The sequence below is a fragment of the Phaethon lepturus genome, unplaced genomic scaffold, assembly GCF_000687285.1.
Source record: "Phaethon lepturus isolate BGI_N335 unplaced genomic scaffold, ASM68728v1 scaffold34353, whole genome shotgun sequence".
Taxonomy (NCBI): domain Eukaryota; kingdom Metazoa; phylum Chordata; class Aves; order Phaethontiformes; family Phaethontidae; genus Phaethon; species Phaethon lepturus.
In genome coordinates this window covers 3,180-25,783 of record NW_010528934.1, presented here as the reverse complement: position 1 = coordinate 25,783, position 22,604 = coordinate 3,180, and the positions used below count along the sequence as shown (strand labels likewise).

The 22,604-nt window shown below is 36.0% G+C and overlaps 1 protein-coding gene across 1 annotated transcript; it reads left to right on the top strand.

Annotated features, from left to right (window-relative positions):
* The first annotated feature begins 12,431 nt into the window (after positions 1-12,431).
* PLGRKT (plasminogen receptor, C-terminal lysine transmembrane protein) lies at positions 12,432-19,439 on the top strand. Its single transcript, XM_010283807.1, is given in 4 exon segments — positions 12,432-12,578; positions 12,905-13,035; positions 14,000-14,109; positions 19,318-19,439. Coding segments are annotated over 4 exon segments (510 nt in total).
* Positions 19,440-22,604: the final 3,165 nt, after the last annotated feature.

The following is a 22,604-nucleotide window of genomic DNA, read 5'->3' as shown; positions in this document are numbered from 1 at the left end:
CAGGCGAGGAAAATAATATACTTCTGACAAATCTTGTATTTACCCATAATAAAAATGTTTGATTATACCTCCTGTCTGCAATATGAATCTCTGGATATTCTCACTTCCCTTCTCCTGCTGTCCCTCCTCTCTCCCTATTTTATTATGTCAGACTGTAAAGTGCATTCTTCTCCCCAAGTAATATTGGATAGCCAGGAAACAGCCATAGATCTGCTTTCATAGCAGTTAGTCTTTGGGAGTTTATAGACGTGCTCCATATATGCTCCTTGTGTGAGTATGGGAAAGGCTCCATACTCCTTGGTGGGGAAAAAAAACCCCAACCCATTTCAAATCTGTAACAGTAAGGGGTTGATTTTTCAATGCAGTGCAATTACATCTTTTCTGAAAATCCATGCCAGCCTCTCCTTGTTTTTAAAATCTTTTCCCTCTTTTAGGGTCCCCAGTGTCATACAGGTTCATTTTGAGCCATGGGAAGACTACATTATCCTACTGTAATGAGGGCCAGCTGGTGGTATTGAAGCTCTTCTGCAGTTCTGTATCTAATTGAATTCTCCTTTTTTTTTTTTTTGGTGGTGTTTTTTTTCCCCCTCCCTGCTTTTTTTAACAGCTCTTTTTGAAGCTTTGGTAGTGATGCTGAATAATAAGGGAAAAAAAAACTGGAGGCATTTTTTTCCCCAGCTAGTAAAAATTGTTAAGTTGGATAGCTAGGCAGATAGTATAAAGCATTGCTAGGGAGCCTGATCTTCCAATGCAATAACACATAGTCTGACTTTTTAAAGATGAAAAAGAATATAGCATTTTCTTCTGTAAGTGAAACGTTCTTTTGGACATAGCACAGAAATGCCAAAAACATATTTGACTCTTGCAGATTCTGTACCTGTAGAAATAACTTAATTCAAATTATACATCATAAGTTTTCTACTTCTGAAAATGACTCTTAAGTATTTTATGCTTTTATCTGTTCTTCAGTTCTGGCCTATGGAGAAAGAGGTGTGCATTTTACATTGTATGTACAAGCTATGGCATGTGCATTCATGATTCAGCTTGAAGTGAAACTGCTGTTGAGTGCTTTCCATGTCTGCAAATGGTTCAATGCACTGGTGTCATAAGAGTATGCTTTGGCACATTACACATTAACATTATGATGAAATAAACATTAATTTCATTAGACTATAATTTGATGTTATAAAAGATGTGTGACAAAAGTATTTGTGTTTGGAAAAACTATCAAAAACTCAGTGAAAGCATAGATAAATGCAATTTAATGTAATATTTTTTCTTTCCTCCACACTGTCAGCACTTGGTTAGAGGCAAAACATACTATGATTGCATCACTTTCCTGCCAGGGCTGTACTGCCTTACAAAGATTGCATTGAATGACAATAAATGAAAGGAACGAGGCAGTTTTCTCTTTGTGTTCAACTATTTGTCCTTAAATATGAAATGAAAGTATAGAAGTACCCTGTAGCAAGCTTCTTAGTAGACCATGTCTTATGACCAAATTATACTGGATTTTTTTCTGAATTAAAGTAATAATAATAGTAAAAAAATGTCAGGCCTATTACAAGTGATTGAGAAGGACCAGAACATTTCCTTTTATATTGAGACACTCAGCAGTTTCTCAACATAAAATCTGCACATAATTCAATAAAAACTTCGTGTAAAATTTTCAATTGGAGGATTGGTTTAGTGTTCTGATTGTCTTGATGAATTGGAAAATACCTGAAATAATAAGCAAAGGTGATAGAATAAATACCAGTCCAGAGCATTATATCCAAGAAGGAAAAGTTATCTAGACTAACCAAGTATGAGTGATTAGACTTCAGAGGCTTAAAAAAGATGTAGGTTTTATATACTTGTGCATAAATATCAGTGTATTTAGATAGATAGATAGATACTGATACATAAGCTGAGTCAACAGTACATATCCTTGTAAAAAGCGAATGTAGTTGTGGATTTATTAACCAGGGGATAAAATTACTCAATTTGCACTACTGATGACTTTGCTGAGAAAAAGATTTTGATACTTCTTTTAGTGAGCAGACAATCTGTGAAAAGTTCAGAGGATGGTAATAAGAATAATAAAGGTATTAGAACCTATGAGGAAAGGTTGAAAAAATTGTATTTGTCTGATGCTATAAACATGTCTGTTATGAATTTTGTGTGTGTTGGCGGTATTTTTCTCATACATCCTTCTAGAGATACTGAGTCTTTCCTGTTGTGCAAGTAAGAATTGGGATAAATGTAGGAAACTCTCAGTGCCTAACTGTCATACGGGTTAATAAAAAAGGCAGTGAAATCTGTCACTGGTGGTCTTGCTTGGGATAAATAAATACTTATTTCAGCTCCCTGCTTTCAGGCTAACTTTAAAGGACCCCTGAATATGCTTTCTATCCTTATCCTCATGACTATGCACAGAACCTGAAGTATCTGAACAGAATGCAGGTCCAGTTAACCGAGGGCTGGCTAATATGTAACAAGCCTTTCTTCTAGATTTATTTTGCACTTAATACTGTTTCTACCTTAGCAACATCTCTTTTCCAACCTTAAAATTTCTAACCAGCTCAAACACATAAGTAAATGTGATAATTTTTTTAAATACAGAAAATACCTGTTTTTCAGGACTTAACACTGATTTCTGTGTGAGTGCTATTATATTATATTGGGTTACCAGTGAGATTTTTATCTAGCAAAGATTACAAGATGTTGTAACTTCAATTATACAGCTAATTGTTATTGATGTTCGGTTTTCATCTCAATGTCTTTTTGAAAATGTACACAACAATCATAAGGTTTATATATGCCCAGTAAGAAATAAGTTTAAACCTTTCAACAGGAGCTTTATGCTTGTTAATTTTTGGGAAGTATCTGATAATCTAGTTATCCTCTGAGTGGGTTTTGAAGTTCTTACTTGTTAAGAAACAGAAGTTTCTGTGGTAAGGTATGTGACAGGATATAGTGAAAGAGACAGCTGAAGCATTTTAAACATTTGTTCAAGTGAAAAATGAGATTACTCATTTAGCATAGAAAAAGTACAAGCAGTATTTGTACCTGCATAGCTAAGAAGGTAAATGTTTTTTATACAAATATGTACGCCTTCCTTAAGTTACTGGTTTTGTGAGATTTGAATTGAATAATGGATTCTGCTGTCCTTAGGATATATTAATACATAATACTTTGCTGAACTTCCTTTACTACTGCAGATACTGAGAATTTTGTGAGGGAGAGATGTGGAACACCTGACTTCTTTATCAGGCAGCTTGATGATCTCCTCTGCTCTCCTCTCCCCAGTTAGTTTTAAACGAGGAAAGAATTTGTATTTAAGGTGAAGGTTTTATATGTATAATTTTTATTTCAGTTTAATTAAAAATGTATTAAGAATGTAAAGATGCTATAACAAGATAGGTCAGTAGGAGTTGTATGACAAACTAGACATCGGGCCACATTCTGTTTTAGTAATTCAACTTAAAGACAAATGCAAAATGTTAGTGAAAACCAGAGGAGAAGAAAACAAAACTTTTTAAATGGGAAAATATTAATGTCTGTTCAATATGTAGTAGACTAAGAATATTCCATCTTAGACAGGTGAGATGAATTGACCTAATAAGCTAATCATTTTGGTTTTGGTAGGGACATGTATCTTTTGCATGTTCCTGTCCTGATCTTAGGATGCTTTTTGAGTAATGAGCTAAAAGTAGGAAAGGAAAAGAGCATATAAGAAAGTATGAGAAAGACCAGGAGGAGATGCTGTCTGTTTTATTTGAAGATTAAGTATATTTGCAAATAGTGTTGTGGGATTCTGTTGGGTTTTTTCTTAATATATTCAATTAACCCATTACTCAGTCAACACACTGTTGATGATTTATCATTTGATCATAAAATGAGGTGGCTGTTGAAAGGCATACGTGTGCTATGTTTTGACTCTTGGCAGGAAGAGGAATGGCTAATGTTAAAATGCCGATGAGTTTCTGAACAATAAACTTCTTTTCATGCTTTATCACTTTCATTGATCAAAAAAGAAAGAGAAGTGACACATCTTCCGCATAGGCTGCTTTCTATAGAGTCCTTCCTGTGCCTAATAAACTTTGTGTGATGACATTCTTTCCATCTACAGCTTTGCCAACTTATCTTTGTTAGTAAAAGATAAGCCACCTCCATGACTATACCTGAAAAATTAAATTTTTCCTAATGTCTTAGACACTGAGTAATTTTCTAGGGTTTTGTAAGTAACTTTTTCCTCTTTAAGTTTTCGCTGAGAATTAGTCAAAAGAATTTTTTTTAAGTTCTTTTGTGATAAAAACAATTGTTTCCTTTCTTCCATGTGAAGTAAAATATAAGCAAGCTTTTCCTTTCCTGACTACTACCATCCTTTTCCCCTTGGGGTGGGAAACCGCTAGATTTGTTTTCTATTGACAAGATACTAGTAGCGCTTATGGCACCTCTAATGCATTTGTCTTGAAGCATTAGAAAAATTGTTTTGCCCGTTAGGTGATCTGGGCTTAATTCAGGAAATAAATGCTCTCTGGTAATAATTCTATATCCTTATTAGTTTGCATGCATCAAATGGAAGAGAACAAGATAAATGATATCTGTACTGAGGAAGATTAGAACAATCTATCTCACAGGAAAATAGCCAGCTTGGTTGGTATTAGCTGGGAGATTGTATACTCTGCCTGATCGCTGTAAAGAAATAAATGCAATGGTTTACAAAGAGCAAATTTTAGTAGCTACTTCTAACATGCAAGCACCACCAGCAAAAGATGGAAAACAGACTGGTTGCTCCACCAGTAATGAAACAAATGTTAATTAAATCTGTTCAGTGGAATCAGTTCTACCAGCCTTTTTGCTGGGGAATATCTGTGACTAGTACATGTTGTTGTGAAGGCAGTTTGCTTAGGTAAAACTCTTGCCTTGCTTGGAGGTGCACCTGCAGCTCTTACATATGTAAGCTTAGTTTGTTGGTGGGATTTAACTGACTTCAAAGAAAAAAATGCCTTCTGAGGCTGCCTCCTTTAACCCTATGAATTTTCCATAATTCCTTCCTTCTTAGTAGAGCAAACCTACCTCTTACTCTTCTGCTCTTAAGTCCACTGAAGTCAAGTCTGGCCATTTACTTGTTTTTCTATGAAATACTGTTTCTTGAATGCCAAGTTTAAAAAAGGGGGAGTGAGGGGAAAAGCCCTGTATAGAACAGAACTTGTAAGAGCCCAGCAGGTACAATGGATAAGTAAAGAGATCTTACACCTATTTTAATTCCGTAACAAAAATGGTGTAAAGAGATACACAGTAATTTTGCAAGTCAGAATCTGAAATGGATAGGAAGAAACATCATATTTGCAGGTTTTGTTGGTATTATAATACCCTTTCATACTGCCGTATCATTTTACAGCCATTTCTTCTGGTTTTCATTTTTGGTTCGATTCTCTGAGTTTGAGTATTTCTTTTTTAAAAGACATGTTTGAGGCAAACAAGGAACATACCTAGAGGCATTATTGGGGGATGGAAATAGCAAATTAAATAGTTCTTACGTATTCAGTTATTAGTCACATCTCAAAATGACTTGATATTGTAATGTTAACTCTTTATGTTACACTGCTTGATCTATTTTACTGTTCCTGCAGCGTGGATACCAGTTTTTTACATAACTGGCTATCCGGTGAATTTGGTTTGTCTTTATAGGGCTTGTATAAAACTCCTGAGAAATCTAAGCAGTGACCACAGCACCTTAATATTTTGTTTACTGTGTAGATAAGATTATTAAATGCAGGTGGAGGACACCCTTATTCACTCTGCTGCATGTTTGTTTCCCAAAGGCCACATGGCAGAAGCACGGAAATGCTAGGCGACTGCCAAGAGTGGTACTTTTGTACCATTTACCTTGGATTGAGCCTCTCCTTTGCACAGCTTAAAATATCATTTTAGGATTTAGGTGCTTTAGATGTTATTTTCTTTTTATATGGCATGCAATTCCAGTAACTTATTGACAACAACAGTAATATAAAGGATTTTTTCAGTGCAGTTTACATCCTGGCTTGTAGAGATATATACTGTGAGATGCCTTTCTTTTTATGGTAGCTTCTAGCTTGTAAATATTATGAAATATGTCTATGCTCTTGGAAGCTTTAAAAATTGAGTTTTCTTTTTAGGAACTGTAGTTTCTTGCAGTGCTTATAATTTTAATTGCTCTGTGTACTTGATTTGAAAAAAAATTCCAAACAAGCTTTGAAGCAGCAAGATAAAACATTTAAGTCTTATTTTAACTATATTTCTAGAGGCCCATTTCCTGACATTTCTGTGTGCATGCTGGTCATAGAACCAAGCAGACACTGTAATTATTAAAAGTTGTCATCTTTGTATTGCTCTCTGGTTGCTTACAATGGAGGTATAAGCATAGGTATTACTATTCTATTTTGCATTTATTTTTGCTAAACAACCATTTGCAGCAGTTTGTGGTTTTGCACATTGATTAGGAAGGATGACACCTAGGACGTGTCACATAAGCCTTTAATCTTTTGTCTGCTTATGAAATGTGAGGTGCACTGCTGCTGCAAGGGATTTGTGCAGTCATTTAGCTATACTACATGCACACTACATTTATATGTGTTTTGTAAGTGATTTGCAGATGTTTGTATGTGTTACTGTCATGTTTCTGAAAAGTTAAGCCTTATTTTCATTGCCCTTTTCAGTACTCAGAAGTTAGAAGTTAGCAGTTGTTTAAAGAATGCTTTCAGAGTCTCTGATCATTGAAAAACTGTAAGTGAATATAACCTTCTGTTATAGGAACAGTAGCCGTGGCCTATAACAGATGTGGAAGAGATTAACGTGTGACAAAACTGGAGGTTCTTTTAACATGGTGTAAGGATATTCGAATTGTTTTTTAAAGTTTCTCTTTTCTTAGATTTAGATAGTGACTTTCAGAACTTAAGCAGAGATGGTGTATATTTATCTGGCTGTTAATTCCTTCTAAGGTAGATTAATTCCTTTTCTGTCTGAATATCTGTTTACCAGGTTGTCAGCATAATTATGTCTTGAGGATGGTGACATGAAATAGAGTTCCCTAAATAGGTTTACTGCCATGACCAAGTGTTTGTCCTGCCCACTGTTTTTGGAGGGGTGGGGAAAAGAGTGTATCTGCCAGAAGAGCCATTAAATATACCAAGTTACCACTACAGACTTTGTCCAGGGGTAGTGTTTTGCTCTCTCCAGCTACATCTTGACCTGCACGAAATACATAGAGAAATTGTATTTAATACGGACAGACAGTGAAGAGAGAGCATTTTGCACTGGCTCTGCTTTCTAGTTCTGTTGGGGCTTTGTATACCACCTTGTATCCCATTTGTTTTGCTTTGTGTATCACCTTAACACAAAACCAAAGTAGCATCTGTTCCTTCCTACAGCATCTGAACATGAAACAGAAAGGCAGAAAGACAGACAGAAAATAAGCTAAGAGTATAAAGTATCAGAAATTTCCAGTCTATCTACCAGTGCCAGCGTGGCTTGTAATCCAGAGAAGCCTGTTTAATTTTTTGCAAGTTGTGAAAGTTGATTAAATTATTTCAGATAAGAATTTTCTCCCACTGGATTTAATCAATGAAATGATGGTATAAATGCTCTTTTTTGTGTGGTTTGACATCATTGTGACAGTCTGAAGAATAATCAATAGAAATGATAAGGATAGTTACCACTGTCTAGTTTATTAGCATTATCAGTTTCACAGCAGCTGACCTTTTCCCTTTCTGCCTCACTTATCTTCATCTGTCATGTTTCATTTTGTCAGATTGATTTCCTTTTACTATAACAGTTGGTATGTGGCAGACTTCAGATGCTAATCAGCCCTTAGTTTCTCACATGGTGTTGAGAAACTACTAGCTGTATTTAAAGAAAAATGGGAAAGTTATTTCTAATTGAGTCCTCCTGAGTGTGTTATAAAATATGAAATGTTACTTGCTACTAGTACCTATTTAATTTTGAAATACTAAACCTAAATATTGATCTTGTAATTTTAGAATTTATAATCAATAAAGAAGTTGCTACTGTCATTTAAGAAAATCTGTTCATTATGGAGTTAAACTTGCAGAAATTTATATAGGGGTTTTTTTAGATTATGATATGAACTGTACTTGTATATACATCTCTAAAACATGGTCTGATTGTTGTAGGACATGATTTCTTTATAGTAGTAGAAAAGCATGCTTGGGTGTGTACCCATGCATCCACATCACAGCTTTAGCTCTCTTGCGCCATGCATAGCAACCTGGTTGGGAAAAGTACGGCATCTCCCTTCCTCCCATGGTAAATATGCACCTGAGACCCTTTACCTTCTTATGTTCTTATGCAAACATAGTCATGTAAATGGTCCCTATTGAAGTTTTTATGGCTATAGAGATCAGAAGCTTATGTATTTAAAATTAAACAGAATTTCTTCTCTAAGACATGGCATTTGGATGGTGAACTGTTGTTCACCTGATGTGTATGATGTGCACTTGTGGCTTGTTTCCTCAATAAGCAAGTTCTCCCATCAGTGAGATGATTCTAAATAAACTACAGCACACCTCTGGTAAACTTGAATGATCCACTTTTTTAATCTTACCACCTATAAAATTCTACATGTGAAGTTACGGCTTGCAGTAAAATGAATACCTACTGTTCTTAATTCTTGCTTCTGATCTGCCAAAATGGGAAAATAAGTAATCTTAAACATTATTGCAAAGTAAGTCCTAAGGGAGTAGGACTTGGCTTTTGTCATAAAATCTGTATGTTAATAGGTCAGAAATGTTCTCCACCCTTTCGCTACCCCAGCATGGCTGGCATTTTCAATAGAACACATGTGGAGGAAAATAAGACACAATTATTAACAACTAAAAATAGGGTATTGATTTGAACTGAGGTCAAACATGATTTCGTTTTCTAGCTTTCATCTAATTGGGAATCATCTTTTGTGGTGGACTCCTGAGTCTTTCCCTGTATAGATCTGCTTTCAATTCCTGACTTGCTTAAAGTTAACGTGATCTTAATGTAGTTTTGCCTTATGATCTACCAGTAGTTTTTGCCAGTGTATCAGGGTATCCCGGTCATTCAAAACTGTCAGAGCCTAAGGTGTTCAATTGAGATTGGCATGTTAAGTGTGTAAGCACAAGGATATTGCCCCTGAATTTTTTGAAATTTTGAAAGATTGAGGTACATAAAAGTTGCTTGAATGCCCACGTAGGTGCTTGATTTTGCAACTTAAAACATCCAAATTTCATTTGAATGCATATACTCTTTTAGTGTCAACATTGCTCATAAACCTATTTAGCTGATCTGATGTTAGGTCTGGACATATTAATGCTGCTGTTAATGACACAGGGTAGATAGATGCCCTGCCTCATGTCTGCTCTGTCAAAGTCTGCCAGAGGGGTGTTCCCTGCTGTGCTGAACAGGCAGTGCTGGAGCCCACACATGGAACGTGACAGCAGCATTCACCCACATCATTTTGCAGTGCCTACAGTGCTCTCTGCAAAGAGCTCAGACATACTCCAAACTGTTTTTTTCTCCAATTATTCCAGTAAGTTTAAGTTGTGCAATGAGACAGTATGTTCTGGAACAATGCTGGCCATCATTGTTGCTCAATTTTCCCTTTTCCTTAAGGAAAGCTTGAAATCCAGTGAAGTCAATGCAGAATTGCCCTGGAACACTGGCTAAATCTTTGTCATGCAGATTCCCATTGTAGTCCTACAGCTACAGCACTGTAGTCTTTGGTTTTGGCAAGGTGAAATTATGCCAAGTGACAAAACTGATCTTGGAAGTGGAAAGCAAGAATTAAGATTTTTTTCAGCATAAAGGAGGACAGAATAAAGGGCATTTCTGGCATTTGGGACAGGTAGTCCTGGGTTTGGCATAAGATTGCACAGGTTCAAAGAAATTTTGGAGCAACTTTAGTGATGTTTGTTTGTTGTTATTAGATTTCCTCCCTACAACTTATGAATAAATAAAAATAGATTTAAAAACAAACCTGTGCAGCAATACTGTAGATTACTTACTATGCCTAAAAACATCTCAGTGCTTTCTTGGTGTTACATTGTAAGTCTACAGCCAAAACAGATGTTGTATGGTAAGTTGTTCATTGTGACATCATGCAACTTCAGTAATAGCAAGAACTAAACTATTAATTTAGCTAAATGTCACTAGATCTACTTTTTGCTGACTCCTGTGCATCAGAATTCCTCTGAAACGTTTTCTTCTTGGCTATGCCACATTTCCCCATGTACACATAAAACACTCATCTCTAAGATTCATCAGACTAAAGTTTCCCTCCAACACATCTTTTTTTAAGAAATTGATTAAAATACAGTATTGTGTTTCATCTAGGTAAGATTTTACATCCACATTGAAGAACTTTGCTCAAAGGAAAGTAATAATGAGCATTTTTCTATGTGTTTTTTCCCCCCTTATTTTTTTATGGGGTAACATGTAGAAAGTTCAGGGTTGTTTGTTTTTAAGTGAAAAAAAGAAAGATCCTTCTGGTTACAAAAGAATATGAAAAATTGTTTGATTATGTTATCTGGCTGCTGTTGATGATAAAACAAGTTGTTTTCATTTATACTAAGTTGTTTATATAAATTACTTGTAGATATACATGAAAATATCCTTGGGCTTCTGAAATTTGATATGACAGTCTCCTACAGAGAGGTGTTTGTTTGACCTTAGTATCTGTGACTAAGTAATACCTTTTTCTTTCCGTACTTGGGTTTTAAAGAGCTATCAAATTATAATTTGTGTGAGGGGTTCTTTTTGTTATTAGAGAAACCATGTTAGGAACCTTTAGTTTACGCTGGTAGGTTTAAACTTACAGCTTTCTTTTTATTCCATATTTACTTCTTTTTACACTGTTCATATTAAACTATCTGTTTTTCTTCTCCATTAATATAGGTCTTTTAGCAAGACCTATATTTCATCAGCATATCCTTTTCCCACTTCCTCCACATGTACTTCTTCAAATTGAAGCTCATTTAAGGTAATACTGTGCATCCTTATCTGTGCTGACAGGCAGACAAAGGATCCCTTAATACTTTTCACATGTGTGCAAACTACACACATTATCAAATTGAAGGGGAAAATAGAGGTTATTAAATTGATATTACATGTCATTATTTTATCTTGTCACGTCAACCCTCAGCAATTTACCAGGCTTAGGATATTTGGTACCGCAATGGGGCTAATTAACGGGCAGTGTGCTTGTTTACTTTAGAATTTCCAAGTGTCTCATAGGTGACAAAATAAAATCTAATTATTTTGATATTTTATTGAGTGGTTTGTCAGTTATTATATTATTACTTCTTCTGAAAAAAACGATCTGAAAATTATGGGTATCAGGAAGGTGGAGTCTGTTGATATTTTTTGTGAGAACAACAATTACAATGTAAGTCTTGAGGAAAAAGAAACAGATTAAACTATTGTGAGACTACAGTGAATGTTGTTTTTCCTACTGTGTACAATTATATGTAATTAGATCTGTCCTTTTTTTATTATGCTGTCTAAAAAAATTAATTTTACCTATCTAGGTACGGAATGAGCTTGTAAATAAGATAGCAAGATCAACATAGTCTGAAGAAATAATTAGTAACAATTTAACAGAAATTGTTCTGGCTAAATCAATAGTAATGGAGATGAATAAATGGGTGGAAACTTTAAGTAATTACAAATCCTTTAAATTATTCTTGAATTAGAAAGCAGGAGAAAAGAACAGATTTAATTACTTTTATAGATGCATGAGAAGAGAACTTTCTGAATTCTCTCTTTGCTCTTTTTCTAGAATACACTTTTTTTGGCAGCTGGTATTCTGTTTCTTGTACCTTGTTGGACTTTCTATGCAACTTGGTTAGCTAGGCTAGACATACCAACTCAAATACTCTGTTTTTTTTTTTTTTTAAATTAGTTACAAACATTAATGGGAAGAAGCAGACTTCTTAATGTGTTAACTAACTTCTATCCTCTGGTTTTGGACTGCTTATTTTTGACACAGATTTTTTTTTTTTTTTGCATCACTTTTATGGAGGAAAGACCACTGTTCTTTTTGGTGTTCTGTACAAGTACAGAGGAACTTTTAAGACATACTACATTTACCGTTATTTAATGGAAATGTACTGGGATGTTTAAGATGGAGCTTGTAATTAAAAAAAATAACCTAATAGTCTGCTTGCTTTATTCCTATGCAGCACCAAAAGTTCTACTGTGATGTATGAATATATCATATACATAATATCATATACAATATATCATATAATCTACTGTCTAGATTGTACTTTTTTCATTATCTTTTTAAATTTAAATTACAGAAGTATTTTCTCATGGACTTTTGATATATATTCCAGTATCTTTAAAAGTTCTGCTATCTTCACAGCATTTTTTTCTATATTTATAAACTATGGTCTTTCAAAGGAGTTATTAGCTTTATGATGCATCATGAAGAAGAGAAATCCTCAAAGGGCTAAGAGGTGTCAAGATTGATTCTAAAGGTACTGTCAGCTAAATTAAAATCAAGCAGAGTAGATTGGAAGGCAGCTAGATGGTACCCTTTGGATCACTATGGAAATGCAAAGGTCAGAGAACCTTTACCTAGGCTGCTGAGACCTGGGGAACCCTCAAAACCTAACACTAGTATCCTGGTTTTCTTGACCTTGAGAAGCAGCATTAGAAAGATTCTGCATTAAAGCATTTGCTAATTGACCTACATGCTTTCTTGATATAAACTATTCTAAGTCATTACTGAAGAAGACCATTCTCAATTAAAGGCTATGAATGACTGAAGTAAAAGAAAAAAGAGAAACCTTCTCAGTGTTTCGGATTTATATACCAATGAGAGATTGACTCTGTCTTTAATATAAATGGATGACTTAATTTTGTTTAACCTCTCTCCCTTCTTTAGCTGGAAAGGCAACTACTGATGCAGAACCAGATGAGAGATACACAAACAGCCATGCAGATTGCTTGGACACCAGAATTTCTCAGATATTTTGGGACATTTTTTGGGCTTGCAGCTGTAGGTTTAACAGTTGGGTATGCAGTTTATTTCCTAACAGAAAATATAAATATAGTACATTTATATTTCTATGATGCTGGATCTTCCTTTTGCATTACAACAGGTAGTTATTTTTATCCAATAACTGCTCAGAGATTGATCAGATGATAGTGACCTGATTTCTGTTTGCTTCCAGATGTGTTTTGGTTATGTCTGTACCACAGATTTTATAAAAGCAGAGACATGTTAGATGACAATAAAATGATACAGCTGAGGTACCAAAAATCAGTGTAAAATAAGTTATGTATGGAGCAGGAGGGATTGTTCAAAAGACATGCTATTTTCTTGTTTATATTGTGATTTAATGAGCTACTAATGAGCAACAAGTCCTCTATCATCTGTGTTTTTTAATATGCCAGTGAACAAGTGGACATATTCTGAAAATTGTTCACTTAAAATTTGAATTAAAAAAACCCTGGCTAATAAAACTATATTGCATGGGAAAGAACTTGCTTTATAGGACTTTTGTTTGCTAACACGTTTTTCTTGTGCTAGAACATGATTAGAGGGAATGCAGGAAATATTTGTGGTTTTGTGTACATAGTACAGATTAAATGCACCTTATGCATTATGTGTTCTCTGTGGACTCGAATGCATTTGGAACTGAACATAGTAACTTGATTGCTACATGTTGCAATTGGCTGGATGGATATATGCATGTGCACATGTATGCTACATGAGTTAGATAATCCCGTTTTTGTTAGATATAGTCAAAACTCACTCAAAGCATTTTTTTTTTTTTAATACCCTTGGGTTGACAGTTAAGCAAGAAGGCAACCAGAAGATGAATGCTTCTGAGAAAATTAAGATTTGTTCTTTGATTAGAGAGTGTAGAAGGATACACAAGTCCTAGACAGTCAAGGTCAACTGAACTAACAGTGCTGATGTGCTGAATGTCCTAAATAAGATTTTTTTTTCTTTCTTTTTTTTTTTTTTGAGCAGAGCAATAAAGAAGAACAACCCAGGAGTTTTATTGCCAGTAGTTCCCTTAAGCTTTATATTTGCCTATCAATACGATATGGGCTATGGGACACTGTTGCAAAGGATAAAAGGTATGTCTATATAAGTCTATCTGGTTCACACATAGAACCAAGCTTAATATTTCAGATAACCTCTTATTGTTTTAGAATGGCTGGGGGAAAACTTGCAATAGACTTTGTCTTTTTTTTCTGGACAAAAATCTTACTCTCTCCTTTCTTTTCTTCTTTGTTACAATCAGATACTTTCCTAATCAAGAGTACTGACTCTACTTTTACAGCCTTTCCCTCCCGTTAAGACTGGGTTTTAATTTCTCCTCTCTTGTTTTAAAAAAATGTGACTTTTAAGGCTACAAATACAGCTGAAGTAAGCATTGCATATTTGTGACAAATGACAGATCTAGAGATTTCCTTCCATGCTCTGCTCTAATGCTGCTGTTTTAGTAAGGGGTAGGGATGGTTAAGAGCAGATAAAGAGATACAGACAGGAATCATGCATGCCCTTACACCTTCATGACCAAACACAGTCGTCAGCTGATCACCTTGCCACAGTGCCATGCTAAGATGGAAAAAAAAGAAAGGTGAGTCCCTGAAAGTGGGGTCTTGCCTCATAGTTGACAGTGGCAGATCTGATTAAGTGATGAGTGTTGAGGATTATGGAGGTGTCTTTATGTTAGCTCTGATTCCTAGTGAAAGAGACACGCTAAGAGAGTGTTCACTCTAAGTGAAGACAGCATTGGGCCATGGCTTGTCACCTTCACAAATCATCTTAGTTAAGTCACTTCATTTTCCTGTCCGCTACTGACACAAACATACTGAAACAGAATAAAAATTTTTTTCAGTTCTTGGTCTTAGACTCCAGACCTAAGAGCTAGCTTTCCTAACTCCGTGTAATTCACCAAAAATAATAATAGATTAATAAGACAAACTCTGAGATATTTCCTGCTGCAGACAGGTGCAAATATATTTAGGTGTTGGCAGCAATGTATATCTACGAACGTTTCCTAAACCCCACTAAATACTTTTTTTATTTTAATATGAAGAGGCAGCTAAGCAAAGGGAGAAAAAATTGGTGGCTCTTGTAAATCAGAGTGTTGAAAAGGAGACTAGTACACACAGTGCAGAAGGAACACTTGGGATTTAGGATTTGTTAATAACATTTTTGAAAATTGAGGTAATTCTCATTCCAGAATTTTGAAAGAGTGAGCATTTCATAATGCAAACCTGATGGCAAGAGTATGTAATGTATTTACTGAGGACCATATGGCCCTGTCTAGGTTGAAGAGGGGCAATGTGGTATCCTATTGCTTTCCAAATAGGAAAAGTCCTCTTTATAATTTCAGATCCACTAAGAAAACTTCAGCATTATGTAAGGCTTGTGAAAAGGTTGTGGGGAAAAAAGCTATGGAGCTAAATGGACAATAAGATAAAATGAAATATGCCAAACTAACTCCATCTTTTCCAATAAAATAATTTCTCTTTTCCAAAAGAAATGTGATAGATCTATTATAAACTCTTGAAAGCATTTAGTGTACTACCACATCAAGATTGAGTTAGCATGAAGGGCATAGGGGAAGGCCACAACAATGATCAGGGGGATGGAACATAGCTCCTGTGAGGACAGGCTGAGAATTGGGGTTGTTCAGCCTGGAGAAGAGAAGGCTCTGGGGACACCTTATTGCAGCCTTCCAGTACTTAAAGGGGATTTAGAAGAAAGGTGGGAACAGACTTTTTAGCAGGGCTTGTAGCAACAGGACAAAGGATAATGATTTTAAACTAAAAGAGGGTAGATTCAGGCTAGAGGTAAGGAATAAGTTTTTCACAATGAGGGCGATGAAACACTGGCACAGGTTGCCCAGAGAGGTAGTAGATGGCCCATCCCTGGAAACCTTCAAGGTCAGGTCAGATGCTCTGAGCAACCTGATCTAGATCTAGTTGAAGATGTCCCTGCTTATTTTAGGGACATTGGACTAGGTGACCTGTGAAGGTCCCTTCCAACCTAAACTATTCTATGACATCGAAGTTAGTAGACAGGCAAGCACTGGAGTAAAGAGAAGATGTCAAAGGTTTGTGCTTAAAGAGGAAGGATAGTCTTTGTCAAGATTATTAGCAATATTCCTCAAGATTTGGTCTGGATCTGCTTTGGTTTTGTATTTGAAATTATGAGTAGGTTATACTAATCAAATCTGGATTACAAACTTGATTGAGGATGACAAACTTGATTAGTGCCATCAACAGAGAAAAAATAAACTGTAGTTTATTTAGTTCAAGAAGAACTGACTACCTGAAGAACTGAGATAATAAAATAGGATTCAATTTGATAAGAAGGTCAGCAAGAAGCTAGAGACTAATAGGGATTTCCACCATCAGGCCTCACCAGCGGGAAATCATAGAAAAAGGGAAAAAGCTGAATGTATTGAGTGATTGCAGAATGAGTATAATCAAGTAGTGTGATGAAATTATGAGAGTCAAGTGAAGTCTAGAAACATCAAGTGAGGTTTCCTAGTATCACAGCATGGTTGAGGTTGGAAGGGACTTCTGGAGGTGGTCTGGTCCAACTCCCCTGCTCAGGCAGACTTACCTGGAGCCAATTGCCCAGGAAAATGTCAAGATGGCTTTTGAATATTTCCAGGGATAGATATTGCACAACCTTAGTATAAATAGAGAGTACAGATAGGAAGATATTGATGCAGGAAAACAGTAATACCCTTCCTTGGAAATTTATACATAATTTGGATCACTTCTGTACAGGAAATCTAGAATTACTGAGCAGCTAAAATTATCAGAGGATTCTGAGCTGCCTTGTGAGAGAAAACAAAGTGATTAGTTTGTTTAGCCTTGTAAAAAGACCTGAGAGATTTGGGTCTACAGATCCTACTTACGAGATAGGATAAAGGAAAGTAAGAGAAGGAAATTAAACTAATTAGTAATATCAGCACTAGTGTAAATGGAAATAGATTAGCCTGAATGAATCTGGGCTGGAAATCAGAAGAAGATTTGTAATTATGTGGAAATCGGGTTCAGAAGTTCATTTTTATTTTAAGATTAAACTTAAGTAATTGAAGAGAAGGTTTTATGACTCAATTGACCTGCAGCCACAATGCTTGTTCTTATTACCTAGCTGATCCCTGCGTCCGCTCCCAGACTACTTTCTCAGCCACCTCCCTGCTTGTCCATGTATTCTATTGGTGCATGCCATGCTTTATCTCTGTGGTGTAATGATGAATGTATACACCATTCCCTTTATAGTTCCTTCTTCAACTGATCTCTTTCCTCCAGGGTATGCCAGTCTTCAGCCTCATGGCCAATTCCCTCTTCTAAGCTGATCTGCAATTATTTCTGTGCTGCACAATCTTATTTGTATCTGAACCACCTTGATCAAATAGCCCTGCATGTGCTGTCCTTCACTCTCTGGAATCAATTTATACCCTTAGAAGGTTTCTCTTTCTCTTTTACCAGGCATTTTGTCTCTGATCTTACTTACAGTTAATTTTTTTTTCTGTTTCTAGCCTACTTGTCCAAACATTTTCTCATGAGGAGTATATTCTCCCACATTGAAATCAGAGGGTTTTTTCCCTGCTTTATAGCTTGAGCTAATTAAAGCAAAAACTAAGGACACAGGGAGAAATACCTGTTTTGGGTTCTGCTTGTGCTGTTGAAAAGCCGCAAGTGTGTGAGGGCCATGTATCAGAACAGAAACTTTTAGGGGTGGCAGGGTTACAGAGAGAGAACAGCCATCAAGTGCACTATCTTTTCTGAATGAGGACACTAAGAATCAGTCATGGACCTGCTATCTGTGTTCTTGGCCTTGCTGTTCTGCTTTCCCTCCCAGTCCAGGTACATATTACTGGTGTTTTTCAGACAAATGATTGGAGGAGGAGAGGGATTGTATAGCCAGCCTCCAACTGCACTGAACTTCTCCAGTAAGCAATGAAACTCGGGCTGCCTTTTCCAAGATTTAGATAGCTCACTGCTTGTATCCTGAGCCATGTGAGAAGGACGGTGACTGGGCAATCTGCTCTAGTGCATGTGAGTGACAGGCATAGGATTTGGCTATCTATAACATCTCTCGGTCACCTAAGATCTCTTCCTATTACATAATCAGGTGCTCTGTGTAACTGACTGACATTGTGCTATTACCAGTTACGGGGAGTGGTAACCAGTGTCATCCTGTTGGCTATTACCAATGTGCGGAGATCCAAACCGCTGTAATACTACCAAAATTGCAATTGGAGATTTCAGCATTCAGACCTGTTTTAAAGAATGACCACAGTCTTACTGCACTCCAATATTCAGTCAAGTTTATTGATGTAAATACAGCTTCAAATAACTGCTGTAACCATCATCAAGCTAGGAGTTAAAGCATAGGTAAACAAGATTGTTGGCATTGTACTAGATGGCATCAGCCAAAAAAGCCCACGTTCTTTGCTTAATCTTCATCCTCTCTTATACCACAATCAGATCACCACAACTTATACATACTGTTCAATCTGTATCTTTTGTTTTTTGGATTCTCTGTCCTACAATTTTTCATGCCAGCCTTACCCAGAGCATTCTGCACCCTACAACTTTGCCCTACTATGCTCTTAAGATTGCATGTTTAGGTAACTGTCTTAGCAAATCTTTTTGTGAGCAGTGTGCTTTGACCAGTGCTGCTTCAAGTCCTGTGCTACCCACTTTCTGCCTGTAGCCTGACATCTTTTAGCTTAGGCCTGAGACAATTGTCCCCAAATATGACATGTCTAAGATACTGTGTACAGGGTATTTACTTCTTAAAGCTCATGTACACTTTTGTGTGTATGTCTGATCCACTCTCTTCTGAGACTCCTAATTGATCAAATACAGCATGGGGTTGGTACAAAGTACATGGTGATGCTAAATCCTTGCTGTATCTCATGCCTCCATTCCAAAGCAGTGCGTAATAAATCTCTAAACGTTAACATTACTATAACTCAGTGTACTCCTTAGGAGAAAGGGGCTAACAGACATGGCAGAGACAACACCACAATTGATTGTTACGGCAGAAGTTCTTTCAAACAAATGCAGCTTGAGGCAGATATTCAGTTCAGACCAAACACTTCCATGTGCAGTTATCCCACTGGTCCAAAATTCCTAAAGACAACTTTAATGCTACACTGGCATCAACTGTGACTCGGTATTTTGTTGTTCTGGCCCAAACAAGAATAGCTTAATCAGTTTCTTAATATTTTTTTTTTTTTTTACTTCCTTTGCTTTCTCACAGTAAGGGTGAGGAAATTTATTTAATTTCTTTATTTTTTTGAGGTGAAGCAGAGAACATATTGGACACACAGAGCACTTTGCTAGAATTGCCAAAAGGACCACTCACTAGCAAAGACCTGGAGACAATCAGAAGATCTCACAGCAAGTTCTTCATAGAAAAATAGGAAGATGGTATTAAAGCTTAATATCTAAAACATGGTTGTAATACTGATTTTGGACATAAATGTCAGAGTCATTAAAATTTTGATAAAATTATGAACTTTTATAAAACCAAAATAGAATTCATTTTTTTTAAATCAGTACTTTCTAAAGCAATTATTTTCGTATTGTATGTATCCCTTGAAATTAACCATTGTTGCTGTAGTATATTTTTCATGTTTAGAATGAAATATTTTATCTCCACTGTCTATTTAGAGTCTGAAAATAACTTTCACCTGTAGAAAAAATGTCTGGTACTGACCAAACTCACTATAATCAATGAAAATAAGTTAATTGGTAGTTACAAATATATTTAAGGATGCAGAGCTCAGTTTGAAGTCAGGAATAGAGAGTCAACTTCTTTGAAAAATAAGACACTTTTTATTTGCTCTTCTTTAGGCAGTAAATTCACCATCTCTGCTTCAAATTCTGGAATAAACAGCTTTTATCAGAAGTAGGTTCAGAAGTAAAGACGTCACTTGCTAACTGTGTTTTACGCTTAGGAAAAACTGTATTAAAGTATGAGCAGAGATAATTTCTCAAAAAAGAAAACAAATTATGTAGCTATTTCTTGAATCTTTTTCATGCTTGTTTGACATTCTGAAACTTGGGATAATTTGTTTACATGAAATCAGAGTTTCACCAAGATGAATATTAACTTAGGCTAACAGCAAGCAAAATTATTAATGTATGTTTTTGTAATGGGTAGATCCAAGGGGCCTTACAAGTACTAAAAATCTCGGAGATTTTTTGCATGTCTTTACTCTAGCATGGTATATACTGAGAATATAAATTTAGTATATTTTAGTGTTCTGATGTTACACTTGGCAAAAAAAATGCTTCTTTCTGTACTGGAAATCTTGTTTCAAAATAGATTATTTTGTGTTTTGGATGGAAACTCTTCTAGCATTAGTCTAGTCATTGTGGAATGAAAAAGAAATGCCCAAAAAGCATCCAATAATGAATTAAGCCTAAATCTGCATTGACAATTTACTGAGTTAAAAATTAAATTCCAGCTGGAGATAATGTCCTGAGTCTGTTGTTGAAGACTATTTGACTAAAATTAGAATATTGTTAGAGTAAGACAGGTGAATATATAATAAACCAAAAGCTTCTCAATGTAGAAGAAATTAATAGCACAGTTTCCATAGCTGTGTAAGATTGGTTTCTGAAAGTGCATTCACTTCGGCGTTCAATCACTTCTGTAATTGGTTCTGTCATCTGCACGTTAACAAAGCATACAATCTGCAGGAGATCTCAAATGTGATGCATTTTAATGTGCAGAGCGATAATAATAGTTTGTTTGGTTATAATAGCTTGGTCTACCCTTTGGCTGCTTAGGATTTAAGGCAGTGATTTTAATTGCCTTGGAAGGCCTGCCTCAACTCAGCTTATGGTGCTACCCATGTTCTGTGAGCTCACAAAATGCAGTCCAAGACTACCTCACATTTTCTGTCCGTCCCGTAACATAATCCCTCACCACTTACTGCTATGTTATGTGCTACTTTTAGCACAAATGTGCCCCTGCTTACTTGTTTTGCCTTGAATAACGGTTCATCTGCTACCTTTTCTCCAGGTCCTGAAGTCCTTGCTTTAATTTTGAAGAAGTTATAACAGCCTTTTATGTTTTGACCTGTCATCTATTAATACTCCAGGCTTCTTGTGGTATTTGTATGTCTCTGCCTGTGCCTTTTAACCCACCTTTTAATCCTGTGAAAGACATTTTTACAAATGAGCAGACTTAATAGTCCATATAGCAGTTTTACTTACAAATCCTAGAAAATTAGGAAATACCATAATCTTATCCACTGTGAATTAGGAATTAGTATCTGTATGCTTGCAATAGATTGCTGCCTACTGTTGGATCAAAAGGCAGTGTTAAAGGAAGCAAGCAGGCTAAGCGAAGTAATGATCCAGATAGCAGTTTTAGGAGATAATAGGACAGCTATTTATTACTCCATCCTAGCTAAATTTGAATTTTTTTTCTCCCAAAGGTTAAACTTAGATCAATAGTGTTAATCTATTGCAAGACTCTACGCTAAAAAGTGATGGAAATGGGGCAAATTTAATTCAGTGTTACAGTGAGTATCAGTGAAAGCTACCAAATTTATAAGGGAAAAGCAACAGGCTCTAAGCAGGACACTTTAATGCCAAACCCAGAAACGGATTTAAATGGGCTGCACAGAATGTGCCAAAGATGGTCAAGAAGTTAAGGGATAGTCACCTTTACTGCCTTTATTTTTTACTGTTAGCTTTGCTTTTTTCTTGATAAATGAATGCTTCTGTTTTGAAGACACTTGTTCTTTGTTATGGAGTATTTATTCTGCTGCCAGTGTACTAACCAAGATGCTTGCATGTGCCAAGCCCAGTCATATCTGTCACAGAGATATCTAGCTACAGAGTGGTTGAATTGTATGTTTTCCTCTCAGAGAACAATGAAAGAAAGCTGGAAAGCTTACCTTTGACAGGGTCCACCTCAGGGAAGGAGATGTTTACAGCACAAGTTGCCTGTAATTATCATACCAGTTGTACTCGTTGAAATAAATAAAATATCTAAAACACCCTGCTCCCTTGTGTCATTGGTGCTCAACTGGCTTCAGCTGTAAGACTTACTTTAATGTATGGCAGCAATGGTCTTTGTTTTCATGAATCACTGGGGAAGAGAAGGAGCATAACAGCAGGGGGAGCTTGTTCTGACCTGAGAGCACTACTTTTACTGCCTTAATCCTGTTGGTTTTTCTGGTTGTGATGTCTGATAGCCATGTATTCTGAATCAGTGTCACTCAGAGCAGGATTTCTCCAGAAAAGTGAGAAGTCAGTCATGATTCGGATACCAAAATCTTGTGTTCTCTTTATGCATATATCTCATCTAGAATCCAAGACTGTGCATGCTACTTGCAAGCCACAACTGCTTGCCCCATGCTTCTCTAATTAATCTGGTTCTGATAGGATACATGAGCATTTTTGAGAAACAAGCAAAGTTACGTTGGAGGGTTCAGTTTGCGCCCCTTCCTTTATTCTTTGGGTGAATGATTTAACTTTTCTGAACTTTTCCTTATGATAGGGAAAGTTAATTCTTACAGCTCCTTCCTAAACATTTTGAAGTTATTTTATGACTGAGTGCCTATCAC